The sequence below is a fragment of the Polypterus senegalus genome, chromosome 3 (genome assembly GCF_016835505.1).
Source record: "Polypterus senegalus isolate Bchr_013 chromosome 3, ASM1683550v1, whole genome shotgun sequence".
Taxonomy (NCBI): domain Eukaryota; kingdom Metazoa; phylum Chordata; class Cladistia; order Polypteriformes; family Polypteridae; genus Polypterus; species Polypterus senegalus.
This window is the reverse complement of record NC_053156.1, coordinates 47691553-47710818: the sequence shown is the minus strand read 5'-3', so window position 1 is coordinate 47710818 and position 19266 is coordinate 47691553. Positions and strand designations below refer to the sequence as shown.

The window sequence follows — 19266 nt, the reverse complement described above, 5'->3', positions numbered from 1 at the left end:
TATGCGACTCTTCAGTTCCACCTGGGGCTTAGGGTTAAACGTTAACATTATACAATGTTGTTGCCTGTTTTACCTGCATTTTTTATCAAAATTTTATTTAATATTGTTTTTTATCAGTATGCTGCTGGAGTATGTGAATTTCCCCTTGGGATCTATCCTATCTATCTCATCCATCCATCCATCCTTCCTTATTAAAAAAGAGAATAAAGGAGAAGGTTAACAAATAAGAAGTAAAAACAAAGTACAGTAGAATCCCCACATCCATGGATTCAGTGTCTGGGATTTTAGTCATTCGTGAATAACCATGGCCCTAAAATATTAAATGAATAAATCCATAAATAAAAGAAAGTTGCATTCTGTGTATTGCACACAACGAAAACCCAGGGCACTGCAGCAGTGTAAGGGTATGTGTCTGATGTCATTTTCAGTGCACTGATGTGTCAAGCACAGTATAACCAGCCTTTTAGCATCTATCATTTTTGCTGTTTGCATTTCTTTCCATGTTATTACAGTGTTGTTGTAAAAATAACCCTTAATTTTACTTAATAGTGGCCCCAAAGCACATGCAGTAATGCTAACAGTTCTTCAAAGCCTAAGAGAAGCTGTGTAGTTCTACTCCTCAATGAAAAATGGAGAAGCTGATGAAAACCTACAATAGGCCAAATATTTTTTAAGAAAGCAAAAATTAAAATGGAATGTAAAAATGTGTTTAAACTGTGTTTAAACTGTGGGTGTGTACAATATATTTTTCATTGCTGCATTGTCTATTGAGGGTTAAGCTAAAACGTCAGTATCCCATTCATTTGAGAGAGAGAGAGCAAGCACAAGTATAATGTTGCACAATGTATTTTATTATTATATAATGTTGGTGATGTCCTATTATGTGAAATTCATCAGATAATCTTTATCATAGGTATGCATGTAAACAAAAGCAGCCTGAAAATAGGGTTTGGTACTATCTGGCATCCATGGTAGATCTTTGAATGGCCACCCACAGATACAGGGATTCTTCCATATGAAGGAAGAGATGAAAACAGTATATGCCTAAGACAGATCAGTGCAGCGAAGTAACCCAAAAGGTGCTTGCTGTACTTTACCCAATGTTATACCAGTCATGGAAAGCACACATCCATCTGAAAGCTCACTACACACACACCTCCCTAAATAGATCACCCCAAGTTTTCCTCTAGCATAATTTTTTTATGAAGTGGACTGTTTTAGGAAGTTGTACGTTTACTTCAGAAATAATATACAAAGATTACTTTTTCATTGAAGACTGAAAAATAAATTCCAAAGCAAAAAAAAAACAACTTTTCACAAAACTAGCTTTTATAACATAAGGGCTTAACTGATTTCATAGTCAGAACTGAATTTCTCACCAAGAAATCCTATTTTATATACCAGAGCCAAAACACTGAGACAAAAGGGTGAGAGTCAAAACCAGAATAGTGAATGCTCAAGAGCACTAGTTCACTGGTTTAATCAATACCTAATCTAAGGAAACTGCCTCACTACATATGCTCAAAAATATACTGCAGGCACAATGTGAATTGCTGCCTTTGAAAACAATTTGAAATAAATATTCTGTGACTAGTGGATGAACTTTGAACCAAAGGCAAGCTTATACTACAATAATTAAAATTTGAAACTTCTTTATGGCTTAAAAATGAACATTCACCATTCAAAAAAACATAAAAATCAAAACAAAATGCACTGTGACTGAAAGGTGAGCTTTCACCACTTGAAAAAGCACTGTGAGCAGAAGTAAGCCTTTGCCACAAAATCAGAATAGAACTAGTTGGGGGGCGGGGCGTTCCTTTTTTGACCGCATGGCTCCATACAAAAATTCAAACTCAAAAGAGCCCCACAGATCTCATGGTGAAGAATCCAAAAGCTCGGTCCATGGGATGTGTATTGCTCTGGTGAAATTTGTTACCAAACTTTCATGGTGTGAGTCATTTGGACAGTCCTTAGTAGCAATTACGAGCACCCTAGCAACGTTTTAACAATACTAATAAAGAAACATTAATTTCTTTAAAATTTAAATGAAAAAAAAAAGTTTTTGACAAGAACCAATAAAACATATGCATGACAACAAAGCTTGAAATCCCCCTTTCAAAATATTTTAATCTAATGAATTAACAAAATCTATTTAAAGCAAAAAATAAATATTGAAGGCAAGCCTGAACCACAACACCCATATTGTACAATACTCCAAAACCACCTACAACTCTTTCACTTCCTCTGGTCTTTCCAGGTGAGCTGTAGCTAATACTTTTCCACCCAACTTTAAACTCACTAGCACTTTGGGCATCAGGCTTCCTTAGACCCAGCCCAAAAGCACTCCTGATCTCTTCGGAAGCACCTCTGGGCCAGGGGTAATGCAGAGGCCCTCAAGTTTGATCCTGGAAGGCTGCAATACTACTGCTGTTTTTTTTTTTTGCTAATAGCAAAACCTGTTTAATTCTGTGGCTAGGTAGTGCTTTCAGTACTGACTTGTGAATTGATTTTTATTGTAGAGTTTTTGTATTGTATAGAAATGCTTCCAAGTGATTGTTGGAGGTCTTAGTCTTTTTTTCTTGCCCAGTTTCTTCAAATATTTTACTAAAACAGATACTTAAGACGAACAAACACAGGCATAAACGGAAACAAGTTTGATGGTGACCTGGTTAATTTTGTCATTTTGAGTCTTATTTTAAATTGGCAGTTGGTTAAGAAAACAAAAAGCAGTTAACAATAGTGAATGCAGCTATTTAACACAATAAAATAAGCATTTTGATTTGTGGTTAACTAAAATATTGTTTGAACAAAAATGAATTCCAGCAACAATAAATAGCTTCTAAGTACATGTTTTTATTCAAACCCATTTGCTTAATCTCTGTTGACCTCCAAGACCCGAAAATGAGGAGCCCTGGGCCAAAATGTTCCTTCATCCTGGATACTAGATCAGAGCTCCATCTAGTGGAGCATTCTGTCCTTACAGCTCCACACGGGCCAGACTAGTACTATAAATTAATGAAAAGAATTATTATTATTATGTATTGCTTTCCTCACTGTTCAAAGTGTTTCAGTGAGTGAGGAGCAACATAATCACCACCAATGTAGTGGTGCAATGAATGATGAGATAGCAGCTATTTTTGTGCCATAATTCTCAGCACACATTAGTTGTTAAGTGGTGAAGTGGTGAGAGAGAAACCCAATTAGAGACAGGATGATGAAGGGGCCAGAATGACTAGGCCATGTCATACACCCTACTCTTTACGTAGGATAGCCAGGGGTCTTTTGTGACCACAGAGAGTCAGGACATCAGCTTTACGTCTCATCTGAATGAAGGAGCCATTTTTACAGCACAGTGTCACCATCACTGCAGTGTGGCATGGCTAAAATTAGGGTCTCATGTATAAAGTTGACTGTTGTTCTCAAGCAAGCTGAATCTCACATGGGCTAATTTTAACTCTAAAAGGGCCTGTTATGGTGGTGTGCCCTGTGATGCTCTCTCTAGGGTTGGTTTCTGTCTTTTGTTCAGTGCTGCTGGAATAGTCCCCAGTCCCTGTGATCCTGAATTAAATGGGTTGAAAATGGGTAAGCTAGTTTGGCTTAACAAAAATTGATCTAGTCACATTTTTGTGGCTCAAAAAAATCCTTGCATTTGAAAATCCTTACAGGCAGAGGGAGCAAAGAGTGAATGCCGCAGGTGTTGTCCTGAAAATAACAAAATGGTAAAAGGTATTGGTGAACCAAAATCATTGCTCCTAAATTTTTTAACTACATGTTAATTTTAAATATTTATTGGAATATTGGTTATTTTTAGGTAAATACTGTGTGAACAACAGTACATATGTTATGAAGTGGTTTTCTACTATATATATATATATATATATATATATATATATATATACAGTATCCTGATACTGAAATCTCTAATTGTAATTGTCACTGCTGCACACCAGCAAATTGTAAGGAACAAAGTTTATAAGTAGTGTGTACATGTACCAAATCTACCCATATTCACTAGTTTTGTAGACGTCTTTGCTGCTGTTTATCTTATGTGTTGACAGTTGTCACATTTAAGGTTCTTTGGTATTTTTCACAGCAAACTGAATAATGAATAGCAAAAGATTTATTGTCTCGCTCCTATTCAAGTTTGTATTACTCCCTTGATAGGTACATCCGTGTTAGGTAGTAAAGTGTGAATGCCTTCAATGTTTTATTTCATTTTTCTGTAAGAAAATATCAAGGGTGTCAAATGTGATTACGGTTATTTTTTAAAATGCCTCCTTTTGTTCTTTTAAGGAGGCCAGAAAAGCAAGAAACAGTCACATCCCCCAAAACGGTTAGAGACACCAGTAGAAATTCAGTTGTTTACTCCAGTGAATATGTTGCACAATCCTGTATTGAACACCACACTGGCCTTAGGAGAGGAACTAAAATGTGTATCAGAATTGGGGTTTGACTCAAAGAAGGCTGTGCAAGAACACCTGAAAAAGTCCTCTGTCACCCGAAATGCTGTGGAAGGAAGAATTACTGAAGGTAAGGACATCTTCAATGGAATAGATGTGGCAATGGTTCATTGTATTATATTTACTTTACATCTAGTGTATTATACACATGTACACATATTGTACCTGTACTTTTCTGTTCATTACCACTTTATGTTACAATTTACATTTCTCTGATCTATGCCCTTTGTAGCTCTCAATATTCCCAGGGAACAGCATATGTTCCGTGCTCTGGTCAGTGTGACAGTGCCAGCAGACCAGGTACTAAATAATGCTGAAAGAGAGAAAATGTCTATGGTGCCACCTTACAGATCAGAGAGTCGAAAGGTAAGTGCAAGACTGTGACTAGTAGATAATATCCTATTATCTGCACTAACAGCTTGTTATAGAAAAATTTTGTTGTGGAAATGCTCCAATATTTCTGGAAATGAGGTGTATTATGTTCCTGAAATTGAATTTTTATCTGAAAATGTTACTCTAAGACAGTTTTCTTTAATGAGAAAAACACTGAAATGAAATGTCATTAACAAAAAAAATAATAATTCCATTTACTAAAACTAAAATAAAAATGTCAGAAAACTAGAACTAAATGAAAATGAGAGGTATTTTTTGTAATTTTGATTTTTGGGCGCAGTTGCTGGCTAGCAATTTAAAACCACACAGTTTTAATTTTAGTTTTGAGAAAAATATTGATTGTGTGCATATGCAAGAACCCCTCATGCAGCCATTAGAGTCTCACAATTAGCTGGCTTATTCTAGAGATTGCATTCAATATTTTCAGAAATGACAGCAAATATCAAACACTTGTCACTTGCCAGTGACTTCATCTGAAGATTTCATTGCCCATAATTGACCATCAGGTACCGGGTGTCCCACTAGTTGTCAGCAAGAGGCAGCTTTTACCAAAGTTCAAGGATTACATGCAGCCTGCTCTTTTGATGGATTTTAAACTAGGCAAAAAAAATTGTTCTCTTTGGGTGCCAAAGGAGATCACCTGTTCTTCTAATTTACTAAAATGTGTTGCTATAATTATTTGCTCTCTACCTCTAATATCTCTCTATTATAAAAAGAAATCCTGGAAAGTCTTTTTATAATCTTGCTTTTGCTTTCCAGGCGATGATACATGATCATCTCGGAAGTTCTCGAAAGACATTTAAAAGACCCGCGAGACAAAAGAGACTTGCCACAGAGCATCTCGCGGGGACCGTAAACATGAGACTTGGTGCCAAGAGACTGTCCCAGGGCCGTCTCGCGGGGACGTGGAACATGAGATTCTTGCAAGACATGCCATATTTACAACATATAGCATATAAGAGCACATCCATCAAAAAACAGTCAGTCGTGTAAAAGCACGTAGTGTAGCGTTTCTCAACCTTTAAGTATTTGCTGACCTGAGTTTTCATAACAGTTTTAATCGCGCCCCCCTAACATTTTTTTTAAAATGCAGATGCATATTTTATTATACCTACTTAACTTTTATCGACATTTATCTAACTCTATATTTATTGTTCTAGTATCAGAATGTAGTTTAAGTTAATTTGTTTTGGTTTCAACAGATGTTTTTTTCATATTTTTGATTCTTGTTTTCTTTTTTCTCACATCTTCGCGACCCTCTTTTTGTCACTCAGCGCCCCCCTAGGGGGGCCCGCCCCACAGGTTGAGAACCACTGACGTAGTGCACACAGATCCTGTGCTCTCAACACATACAAAGCGTATAAGGACAATATGGAGAATAGGCACCCAAAGGCGCTGGAGAGAAAAAAAGACAGATAAGAGATTATGAAACCAGTAAAATTCGAAAGTATTGCAGCTTCCCAGCCAGGTTGCGGCCTTTTTGGTTTCAAATGACTGTTCGGTCCTATTGAGGGAGGGCGGAGTACAGCACGAAAAATTGATAGATGGGTATTGATTGATGCGGTAATGGGGGGTGAGATGCGGGGGATGAGGGATTGAAGAGGGTGCTAGAAAGTTGTGTTTGAGGTTACGAAGTCAGCGATTGTTCAAGTAAAACTTTTGTGACACTTTATCATGTCAGTTGCTACAGTATCAAAGAAAATATAGAAAAGATCGCATTACCACAAAACAAAAGGTGATTAATCATCAGAACCAGGTGTAATTGAAAAAAGAGCAGGACAAATCGAGATCAGAAATAAAAGGCAAAGAGTCATTCTTATGCACAAACTGTGGATTTACACAATAATAGACCATACACTATGAGAATCTGTGGTCCCGCTGCAGTTAAAGCAACAACAAGCTAAATTTCACAATTCGGTCAGGTGTATATTTATGATCACAGAGAAGCAATGCAAATTTTAACAGGCAAAAAGAAAGGTAATGTATATATTCCGCGAATAACATTACATACCAAAGGAGATTGTGATATGCCATTCGTATTAAAATATTTACAGTTTACTGTGAGAATCTGTTTTGCTATGACAATCAATAAATCACAGGGACAAACATTAGAAAAAGTCGGATTATTTATTAGAGAAACAGAAACAATATTCACTCACAGGCAGTTTTTCGTTGCGTTGTCACAGTGTGTCTCCAAAAAATATTGTTTTTAATGAAGTTTTAAAGTAAAAGTGCAAATAATAAAATTTAAACAATTCCAAAGAAAAAAAATTTTAATTGTATATACGATTAAGCAAACACAGGGATTGGCGAGCAGGGGGCAAAGCCCCCTAGTTTGTTAAAATATCAAAAAAAAAAGATTTGATGTTAGATTTTGAGGTCTTAGTTTAAGATGCATCCTAGGATGCACTGGAACACCTCATCATTGATGCCTCCTGAGGTCGTAGGGTGTTATGGGTTTCGCAACATCAGACACCCTCGGTCAGGTGACCCAGCCAGGGCTGATCAGGCATTTGCTTGTGCCTCAGCAGCAATAGCCTATGATTTGGACCTCCTGATCCAAAGCTACCTGGAGGCCCTCTTTGCAGCCTCTGTAGTGGACTATATGGATCTCTTTTTCACAGCTTCTGTGAGGCCAAGCATAGTGTAGACCTTGCATAATGTGTGGACCAGCAAAGCTTCCACACCCCACCTCAATGAGCATTCCAGTTGCTCCTTTGGCACTGCCCCACCAACTCATAGTACTTGGACCATTTTTGTTCATTAGCAGTCAATGCAGTCCTCCAAAGGGACTATCATCTCCACTATGAGCATCTGTTTTGAAGAGGCAGATGTTAACACCACATCTGGCCTCAAAGGCGTTGATGTAACATCTGATGTAGCTTCCGCCCAAGTGTTCTCGTAGTTCCCAGTCCAATGCTGAGGTGAGCAGGCCGGCTGCTATTGTTGGCTGTGACTGTAGCTGCTTTCCCACCCTGACAAAGTTCATGTCCCTTTGGCTGCAGATGACCCTGTTGTTAGCCATGTTGTAGAGTAGACAATGTTTAATACTAGAATTGATGAAGCTTGCGATTTTTCTTCATTGTCCTCGAAATTCTTACATTTTCCTGAGATACACCAAGAAGCTCGTAACTCCTTATAACTGCGTTAATAGCCCGCTTTTGTTTTGCAAATGTGTAGACTAGCACAACGCAGCCTGCTACACCCTCCCCCATTCAGTCAGATGAAGGCATCACCTTGCTCCAGTCCTCACAGCTGAAGGCTGTGTTGAAGTGTTTATCTGGCGTTGCATTTGTAAAGAATTGTATAGGTAATTAAATACCGTGATTTGAAATATATTCATTTGATTTGAAATATATTCAGTTCACGTGTTTTCTGTGTTTACAACGATCTGTGTAAATATAGAATGACAGAGGAAATGTAATGCAAATAATGTTGAACACACAGCTAAAACAGAAAATGTTTTCATATGTTACAGTAATTAACAACATAATGTTGACGTGAAGTGTAGAATGTGTGAAGACTGAAGCCCATATAATCAATAAACAATTTTACAAAAGGTATAACAAAACAAAGTATGCTTTTATTCAAGAAAAAAAATGAAGAATAAGAATTTGCTCAACTGACATGTTGCGGAAGCCCAACTATCAGTCGGTACAAAGTAAAAGATTTTGTATATGTATGTGTTTGTTTGTTTCTTTTTCAACTAGTTGTCACAGTGGTAATGCTGTTCTGTCTCAGGTCTGCACAGATGGTGCAGTGGAAAAGCTTTCAGTTAGCAACCTCGAGGTAATCGGTTTAAATCCTGCATCCTTCCTGCATTTAGCACACTGAGTAGTGAGTCGCTGTAATTATTATCATGTGATAAAAACATACATTTGATGTTGTACTGTAACAGCCTGTGTAAATTTATGGTACTTGTAAAAGTTAATGCTGAAGGGATAAAAGCAGACACAGAAACACAGCTCAATCATTTCTTCTTGGTGTCCTTTTGAGCAAATAGACACCGCATTGTCTATGTTGGATGTTACGTTTCCTCGCCAAGCTGATACATGGACAACTAAATAGATACATTTAGTTTTAATGTGGTTACTTAGTGATCCCGTCACACAGTGTCATGAGTTGAAGTTTGATTGCTAGCCTGGTGTTACGCCTGTGTACTGCTCCTTTGCTGGTTTTGCGGGAAGTGAAAGCGCTGGCTGAGCAACAGGTGATATTAATCACTAATTAAGCCTCTGGGAGGGTCATGATGTATAAAAACCTGTTTTTTACCTTTGGAGGGGAGTCAGGTTTTGTGTTTGCTTGTGTGTTTTCTTTCCCCTCTTCTTAGCTTTTCTATTAATTACTCGCACGTGTAAAATTTTATTTTACACCTCTAGACGTCTAGTTTTGTTATGTAAACTTTTCTTATTTTTGGGTAAATAAATGGAGTTTTCCCCAAGAATGTGGTGTTGTGCCAGTTTTATGTTGCGACTTACGAGCCAGCCGTAACACCTGGTCAGGATCCATGTGGAGTTTGCATGTTCTTCCTATGTGTATGGATGGAGATTAGAACTGGTGGACTAAAAACTAAGTAAAAAGGAGAAAACAGCATCAAAAAAACTAACAACTTGAAAAGGGTAAAAACAAAAACTAAATAAAAATCTAAAAAATATTAATAGAAAAAAGTGCTCTAACTCTAAACCTTTTTTTTTGTGAAGGTCTGTTTCTGTGATGAAATGGTACTGTTCAAAAACATGTTAGAAAACATCAAAAAAATTCAACTGTCCATTTTCAAACTACTTATCTAGCTCAGATTCACAAGAAGTCACTGCTGTTGTTGGCAGCACAGGATGCTCATTCATGAGCACACCTGTACTCTTAGGGCCGGTTTTATACTAAATGGTCAGACCACGTATACGCAAACATCATGACTGCCACGCATTCCCAGCGTTCATTTGATGCGTCCTTTGAGCACATCTTCAGAAATCAACGTGATGCCTGCGCAAGTTGCAGTGTGATAAAATTGGAATGTGACGTCAGAATCTCTGTTTACTATCTACATGTGACAGAAAGCTGCTTTGTAGATCCTTTGTAGGATCGATATGCATGCTTTGAAGTTTGATGTGGTGAAGCAAAATGCCCACATACAAATGCATTTGTGGTGCTTTTTTATATTCAAGTGTTGTTGCATATTCCCCAATTGAAAATTCGGCTTTAATCTCAAAATGTCCACTTTAACCTCGTAGTTAATTTTATCATTAAAGTAGACCGTCGTAAACGTCATCTTAAAACCGACCCAGCTGTTAATCACTGGGCCTTCCTCCTGAACTGACAGCAGCAGCAAGCAACAATAGATCACCACACAGAACACATCAAATTTATGATATTCCAGCTCTTTGCACATATAGAATCTTTATATTTATACTTGATATCACTTTCATGATGAAATGCATTAAAGAATGTATGTTACATTTTACAGATAAATTGTTAACTTTGTTTAAATAGTGAATATTGTTAATAATTACACATATTGGGGAGGCACGGTGGCAAAGCAGTAGTGCTGCTGCCTCATAAGGAGTCACGCCACTGGTGTTCCCTGCCTGGAGTTTGCATGTTTTCCTGGTGGGTTTCCACAATGTGCTCTGGTTTCCTTTCAAAGACATGAATAATTGGTGATTTGGTGACACTAAAATGACGCTAATGTATGTGTATGCTTTTGTTCAGCTTACAATGAGCTAATGCCCCGTCCAGGGATTTTGTTTCTGCCTCGCGCCTGATGCTTGCTGGAATGGGTGCATCCCCAGATTGATAGATATAATCATTAAACATCCTTTTCAGAGATATTGTGGCAAGGTTTCCTCGGAATTTAATGGAAGTTTCAGACAATTCACAATACAGCAAAGCCAAACGTGTTCTCACCATGATGGTATCTTGCACTACCATCTGGTAGTATCTTTCAGATTTACGTAAAGTATGCATGAAGTATAAACCTGGCCTAAGTGTGTGATTTAGAGCACCATTTAACATATGCAACATTTAAATGCTGCAGGAAAATTCAGAGTTCTGCATTATTTGCCTTGGAGCTGTGAGGAAGCGGTGCTAACCTTTGCAACACTGTTCCCACCCAGGTAAGGTCAGTTTGGGGAGCATGCACTGGTACACGTGTTACCACACCTGCCACACAATGAAACAGCTCAGGGTCCTGGTTAGGATCCCCCTAGGAAGACACAGTCTTACCCTCCAGAAATGACCATCTACAGTCATATGAAAAAGTTTGGGAACCCCTCTTAATTCTTTGGATTTTTGTTTATCATTGGCTGCGCTTTCCTTTTAATATATGAAAAACTTCTGGAAACAGTAGTATTTCAGCAGTGACATTAAGTTTATTGGATTAACAGAAAAATGCAATATGCATCATAACAAAATTAGGTGCATAAATTTGGGCACCCCAACAGAAATATTACATCAATACTTAGTTGAGCCTCCTTTTGCAAATGTAACAGCCTGTACATTCCTCTTATAGCCTTTGATGAGTGTCTGGATTCTGCATGGAGGTATTTTTGACCATTCTCCCATACAAAATCTCTCCAGTTCAGTTAGATTTGATGGCTGCCGAGCACGGAGAGCCTGCTTCAAATCATCCCATAAATTTTTGATGATGATCAAGTTAGGGGACTGTGACGGCCATTCCAGGATGCAGGAATGCCTGTATAGATTTTGAACTGTGTTTTGGGTCATTGTCTTGTTGGAATATCCAACCCCTGCGTAACTTCAACTTTGTGACTGATGCTTGAACATTATCCTGAAGAATTTGTTGATATTGGGTTGAATTCATCTGACCCTTGACTTTAACAAGGGCCCCAGTCCCTGAACCTCCACCAAATTTGACAGTAGGTAGCAGGTGTTTTTTTTGGAATGTGGTGTTCTTCTTCTGCCATGAAAAGCAGTTTTTGTTCTGACCAAATAAGTCAATTTTTGTCTCATCAGTCCAAACCACTTTGTTCCAAAATGAATCTGGCTTGACTAAATGAGCATTTGCATACAACAAGCGACTCTGTTTGTGGCGTGAGTGCAGAAAGGACTTCTTTCTCATTACCCTGCCATACAGATGTTCTTTGTGCAAATTGCACTGAATTGTAGAACGATGTACAGATGCACCATCTGCAGCAAGATGTTCTTGCAGGTCTTTGGAGGTGATATGTGGGTTGTCCGTAACCATTCCCACAATCATGCGCATATGATGCTTACATCCCTTACAGTTGAAACTAACAGTTTAAACCTCCGAGATAGCCTTTCCCTAAACCATGATACTGAACAATCTTTGTTTTGAGATCTTTTGAGAGTTGCTTTGAGGATCCAATGCTGTCACTCTTCAGAGGAGAGTCAAAAGGAAGCACAACTTGCAATTGACCACCTTAAATACCTTTTCTCATGATTGGACACACCTGTCTATGAAGTTCAAGGCTTAACGAGCTAATCCAACCAATTTGGTGTTGTAAGTAATCAGTATTGAGCAGTTACATGCATTTAAATCAGCAAAAGTACAAGGGTACCCAAATTCTTGAACAGCCAGTTTTTCCCACTTGATTTAATTTCATACAACTAAATACTGCCGCAGCCAGGTTATATGGGCATCCTCTTGGCCTGGCCTAGCTTTACGGGTCCTCAACAATGAGAATCCTGCAAGCTGGTTCAGCCTCGGGGAATCGCGCCACATTGCTGTAATGCGGTAACTGACACTGCCTCAGAATGCAGATAATGTGCCGCATTTGGGACTCTGTGAGCAACCGCTCATTTGACACAAATTCAAACCAGTAGTACTCAAGAATTCCCCAAAGTGACACAGTACTGCAAGCAAGCTCCAAAGAGCATGAAAGGCAAAAGGAGTTGCCTGAAGCAAAGTCAGTAGATAGTGTCCATGTCTCACAAACCATATAGCAAAACAGGAAGTACCAGGACTCTGAAGACTTGGACCTTCTTCCTTTTGCAAAGATATCGAGAGTGCCTCATACATTACAGTGACCTCATAAGCCCCATGCTCTCCCAATCCATCTATGACTTCATAGGAAGATTCACCAGAGACATGAATGCTGCTGCCGAGGTAAGAATCTCTCGACAAGGTCATTACAGTAATCCCTCCTCGATCGCGGGGGTTGCGTTCCAGAACCCCTCCGCGAGAGGTGAAAATCCGCAAAGTAGAAACCATATGTTTGTATGGTTATTTTTATATATTTTAAGCCCTTAGAAACTCTCCCACACCGTTTATAAATATTCTCCGCACAGTTATACAGTAAACCCTCGTTTATCGTGGTCAATCCGCTCCAGACAGATAAATGAATTTCCACGAAGTAGGATTCTTTATTTATAAATCTAATATTTTCGCAGTTGGAGCATAGAAAACCTGTTTACGACCTTCTAAATACATTTTTTTAACATTATTAGAGCCCTCTAGACATGAAATAACACCCTTTGGTCAAATGTTTAAACTGTGCTTCATGACAAGACAGAGATGACAGTTCTTTCTCACAATTAAAAGAATGCAAACATATCTTCCTCTTCAAAGGAGTGCGTGTAGCAGAGAATGTCAGAGAAAGAGAGAAAAGTAAACAATCAAAAAATCAATAGGGCTGTTGCGCTTTTAAGTATGCAAGCACCGTGATAAAGCGGCCGCAATGAAGGAATCAATTTGAAGGTAGCCTTTCAGCATTTTTTAGAGGAGCCTCCGTATCTTCTAAGCAAACAGCCCCTCTGCTAACAAACCCTCCGTCAGGCACAGAGAACGTCAGAAAGAGAGAGAGAGAGACAGAGAAAAGCAAACAATGAAAAATCAATACGGGTTAGAGCTTTTAAGTGTGCGAAGCACCGCGCAGGAAGCATATCGTATATCATTGAGGAGTTTTATTTAATACGTAATACGTGGTCTGATTGGGTAGCGTCCCTTGTATGAAATCAACTTGGCAAACAAACTGAGGAAGCATGTACCATAAATTGAAAGACCCATTGTCCGCAGAAATCTGCGAACCAGCGAAAAATCCGTGATATATATTTAAATATGCTTACATTTAAAATCCGCGATGGAGTGAAGCTGCGAAAGTCGAAGCGCGATATAGCGAGGGATCACTGTACTCTCTTCACAGATGGACACGCTGCTGATGGCATGCCTAAGAAGTCATTAAAGGCCTTGATCTTGGTTTTTATCCAGGACACTCGCAAGCCCGGAGACTAAGACTTCTCGCTCTCGTGTGCCCCGATCAGAGCCTTCATTGACTCTAGGAAGATCACAGCATTGTCAGCAAAGTCAAGATCAGTGAATCTTTCTTCACCAACAGATGCCTCACAGCCACTGGACCCCATGACCTTGCCCAACACCCAGTCCATGCAAGCATAGAACAGGGTAGGAATAAGAACACACCTTTAATGATCCCAGGAATCAACTGCGCTTTGTATGATGTTAAACTGCATTCACCCTTGCAAATGGTCGTCCAACTTGCAGGGAAAACTTGGGGGTTGGTAGCAGGATTGGCACTTCAGCCACTGTAAAAACTTCATGCAGCTCGGAAACAGCAGGACTCCTGTCTGTTCTCCGCGGGAATAGCTCTGCTGCAGCCGCCCACAGGAGGGCTGCTCGCATTATGAAAGGGATGGGGAAAAGCCCTTGGGAGCTTCATCCCCAGAAGGGTTGAAACCGCCAGAGAGCCAGTGGGGTCGGGCCTGTTGGGGATCGGAACTGGTGCGGTGCTGAGGCGTTGCCCGCTGCACGGCAGAACTTGGGTCCTAATTTGAGGCGGCCTATCTGGGGAGGCATGTGGAAGTCATACCACACTCTTTAAAAAAAATTCGGCTATCCATTTTCTAATTATTTATCTAGTTTAGGGTCACAAGAAGCAAAACAATTGGGTTTTTTTTTTGGGTCCTCAAGTCAAATATTCTCTCCCGTAAGTTTTGGGGTTTACTGTTATGCACAAGCTGATAATTAAGGAAGTAACTAACAATATTTAAGCAAAAAAAAAAATTATTTTGCATGTTTCGAGCTAACAACTGAATAAAAGACATTGATTATGCAACATGAGTACTGTGAATTTGTTTTTCCTTTTTTTTTTTTACATTGACAGTTTTTACATTGTTTGCTGTTGTACAGAACTGGTGACCATTGAGTTCTGTTATGTTATGAATTTCTTACTCCCCATCCTTCATGAAAATGTGAGACTTTATAGATGAGCCTCTTCCATCTTGTATTTTAGTTAGTATTCCTTTTGCCTAAGTTTGCAAATTTAAAGCCATTATGGTCCAAATATATAGTATGTTTATGAATTAGGAACTGGCTGCTTTTTAAAAGTGTTGAAGCAGAAACTTCAGTTACTATTGTGTTATTTTATATAATACAAATGTAATTGTGTTTTTTTTGTATTGTTAAAACGCAAAGTACATCATTATTCATTGATAGCTTCTTATTTTTATTGAATTACTTCTCACAGTCCAGTAGTTTTAAACTACATTAAATGCAGCTTAAAATAAGTGTAGAAACACTTACAAAGCTCACCGCCACACCATTCTTCTGAATAGCCTTTGTTACAGAATAAAGTACCAATGTCTATAAACTCTGCTACAGTAGGTGTACTTAACTGCCCTAGATTATCCTCATACCTGAATTAAGCAACTTTAATTGATTTCTTGAGTTCATATCTCTGCTTTTTGTAAGTATTGTAATAAGGATGAATGGAGTCACAAAAAGGTTTGGGGCTGGCCACCCCGTATACTTGAAAAACTGGCAGAAAAATAAACACGTCTTTACAGACTGGAGTCCAAAACAGAACTGAGTAACAGGTTGAAAAACTTCTATAAATATGACTGAATGGAGGAAGAGGTAGAGTTGGGGAGGCCTAAACAGGAACTGACATGGCAGGAAGAGTGGTTCTGGGTACCGGATATGATGTTCTTAAAGATTGCCAGAAGTGACGTCAACAGGGGCTGGTTTGGTGGCGATGTCATTGGGAGATGGGTTCCTAGGCTGGTCTGCAGAGGGAGAAAGGATCAGGTAACAGTACCAACACCTGGTCTGACTGAGAAACAGCACTATTTGAGCCTGCAATCCTTCTCCTATGTGCATGTGTGTGACGGTATTCATATTGCTAGTCTAAAAGTCTGAAATGCATTGCTTTGAGCCTTCAGTAAATTTTTAATATCAACAATAAATAATCCCTAACAACTAATCATTCATATTTTGTAATGATATTGTATCTGTATTGTTCAGTATAATGTTGTTGCTTGTTGTGGTGACCTGAGTTAAAATAGTGGAGAATTCATGTGATGGTAAAAGGGGTGGCCCTTGATCATAGACTTTATATGAAGTAAGATTTTTGAGATGATGTTGACAACTGTGCATCAAACACTGTTTACCATAAAGCACACACCGCTTCCACAGATTTTACTGGAGGATTTAGTATGGCTGTGGTATAGCGGGTCCACAGCGCTCTCAGTAAGGGCCAGTTTTTAAATAATCACCGCACTCGAGGCGGCTTTGTGAGGGGGTGTAGTGGTTGTAGCAAGCCATGGGGCGATCTGCGGTGTGGGCGTTTCTCACCGAGTGCACAGGTGAGGAACTGCCCACATCCGTGATTGTTCCTGTGGCTAATGTGCTACAGCTGCTGTGGCCCCTCGCTGTATAAAAAGAAGTGCAAGTCAGAAAAATAAAAAAATAAAAAAAAACAACAAAAAAAAAAGGAAAGAGAAGGAAACGGAGGTTGTACCAGGAAGCACGTGAGGAGAGAGAGTGCGCGCAAGCCGGTACAGGAGAACGAGCGAGAGAATGCTCGCAGGCAGCTGAAGGCAGCCTGGGAGTTTGGCCAACACCTGGGAGAAGTAGTGGTTGTGGTCGCTCCCACAGAGTTTGTTTTGCAGGGTGGGAGTGACCGGAAGGTGCAGTACTCTCCGCGGAAGGTAGCAGGAATCGGGACTTGGGACGTGGTGTTCCCTGCCTGAGAGCCTTGGTCGCAGAGGAATTTCCAAGTCACTGTCAGGGGGAGCCGACCGGAGCCAAGGATCGGTAAGGTGACTGGCAGTAGTAGCAGAAGCAGGTATAAAGGTCAGCTGCAGTGAGAGCGTCTCACTTGTTGCGAGGCTCAGATGGGTGAAGCAGGAGAGATGCTGGAGTGAAAGACACCAGGCTTATTGATTTTAAAGACTGGTTCCTGTAAGAAACGTTTAAACCTCGTTTTAAAGGATTGTTTTTCTTATTGTTTTAACCTCCATGTTTTTCTTTCTTTTTGAAAAGCACTGCACTTTATTTATTTGAATACTTTGTTTTTGATTGTTGGCTCTTTTAAATAAAAGCACTTTTGCACTTTTTACCATTCCTTTGCTTAATTGTTGCCTTCACTGACTAGCTCATCGGTGACATTACCGACGGTGTTGGGTTGAAGGGCTCCCAAATCAGATGGAAGCGTGGAGCCAGAACCTGCATCGTCAAAATGGCCCATATTGTAGACACAAGGACTTTCTAGCTGTACTGTAGAGTCGGGTGTCCAAGTGTCTAGATGTGTTTCCAAGGAACATAAAACAACACTTTCTGATTTCTCTTGATGTCCGTTTTGCTCTGTTGTCTAGTTAGTTATTTTGCAACGGAATGGTGGCCATAAATCTGCTGAGGAGTGGTTCCTTCAAAATCACAAGGATGATTTCAATGTAAAAATGATAGATACAGTAAATTGTTTAAAAAAAAAAAAGTTCATCATTTAGTCTTTCATGTCTTTTTGGAGAACCATATCACAACATGGCAAACTTAATTTGGATTTTGCTTTTTCATTTATAAAACTGTCCATTCTGATATTGATTTATTTACTAAATGTTTTTTTTCTTTCTTATCAGCCTGTTCCAACAGAAAGTCCTGACCTAATGACCTTCTATAATCCTACTGAACTTCTAACAGAAACCCCATACATTCCACGGGAAGGACTTCCACCCTTGAAGACCGTAACTAGACATAGGCCTTCCAATACAGTGTTTGATTTGTACCGTAAGAAAAAACAATGGGAATTGTAACTTTAAGAAAACCTTCAGCATAAGACAGCAAGAGGTCAATTGACAAGAACTGATGGAACCATCTTTGATCCTCTCTAAGGAAGCAAATCCATATTCACAGTTCAAGTAATGTTGCCAGGAATTGCTTGCAATATTTTGTTTTTATCCACTGTTTGCAATTTATAATGTGTATTCAGGCTGCCCTTTGTTAAAGTATTTTTTATTGACTATTGTTCAGCTGTGATATCTAGCCAACATAATTTTGCAGTGTTAAAGCTGGGGGCAGGTATCGGGCCACTTCAACATTGACATTCACCTGTTAATTCTTACCACATCATATAACATCCATGTCCTGGATTTGTTCTGTTTATTGCATCTGGTGATGATAATTATCTGGTTAACAGTTATAAATCTATCGTTTTTTCTAGGCTGTGATGAGCCTTAGTTCATATTTTCCAGCACACATTCTCAAAGATGACTCTCAGGATCTTTATCTGTAGCTGCTTTTCCTGATTACGTATTGAGCACCTGTTTATTTTATGTCACCATTGTTCAAATCTTCAAAATGGATTGTTTTATGCTTCATCTTTGTAAATGAATATCTAGCTGATGGTGGCTTAATTTAGCCCGCAATGACTACAATATGCTAATCTGAAAATGACATCTTAGAATATCTTCTATATTTAATTCATAGTAAGCCTTTAAAACCTGTAATAAAGCCTCCTTGCTTAAAGTGGATCTTCTGCTGTCCATAGACTAGTGTGTACAAAGCGAGAATATAGTATAGGGTGTTATGTTTTATGAAGATTACAGACTTTGAGAGGAAAATATATCCTGTTTGAGGTCTACTTTGTGTTTTATGTCAGTTTTACATAAAACAATGAACACCTTCATTAATTAAGATGACATTCTGGTCAGTCTTGGAGCTTCCTGTTGGCTATGCTTGGTTAAAGATGTAATCGCCACAAGAAAGTAACTGTAATGGCTTTTGGAGGACCAACTATATAGATCACCTGTGTTTGAATACTTCATGTGTACATATTTAAATGTTTACCCTAATTTATTCAGAATAAATTAAATTGAAGAATACCTGAGTTACACCTTTTCATTTTCTTGTAGTTATATTGCCTATTTTTTCCATTTAGTAACCCACTGGTATAAAATATATTTCACTGAAACGTACGGTTTTACCTTGCTCTTATTCAAATTTATAAGGTTCTGAAGTGAATATCCATCATATTTCATTGTTTTTAAAGTGTATTGAAACATGTTCAGAAATGTTATAGCATTTAGTAAGACCAAATATATTTCTAAAATTAACATGAAAACAGCGTATATTTAAATAAATAATTCTATATCTTTTCCTGTCTCCTAAATGTTTAGTCTTTGTGTTTTGGTGACCACATAGGGCCTC

General features: G+C 38.7%; 1 protein-coding gene across 3 annotated transcripts in view; it reads left to right on the top strand.

Annotated features, from left to right (window-relative positions):
* Positions 1-18950, top strand: part of ppp1r35 (protein phosphatase 1, regulatory subunit 35) — a 34773-nt gene extending 15823 nt beyond the window's left edge. For all 3 annotated transcript variants that reach the window (XM_039747133.1, XM_039747135.1, XM_039747134.1), the window contains exons 4-6: positions 4294-4530; positions 4693-4826; positions 17700-18950. In XM_039747133.1, coding sequence (XP_039603067.1) covers positions 4294-4530; positions 4693-4826; positions 17700-17873 — 545 coding nt within the window. In that variant the 3' untranslated portion in view covers positions 17874-18950. The remainder of the gene's footprint in view (positions 1-4293; positions 4531-4692; positions 4827-17699) is intronic.
* The last annotated feature ends 316 nt before the right edge of the window (positions 18951-19266 follow it).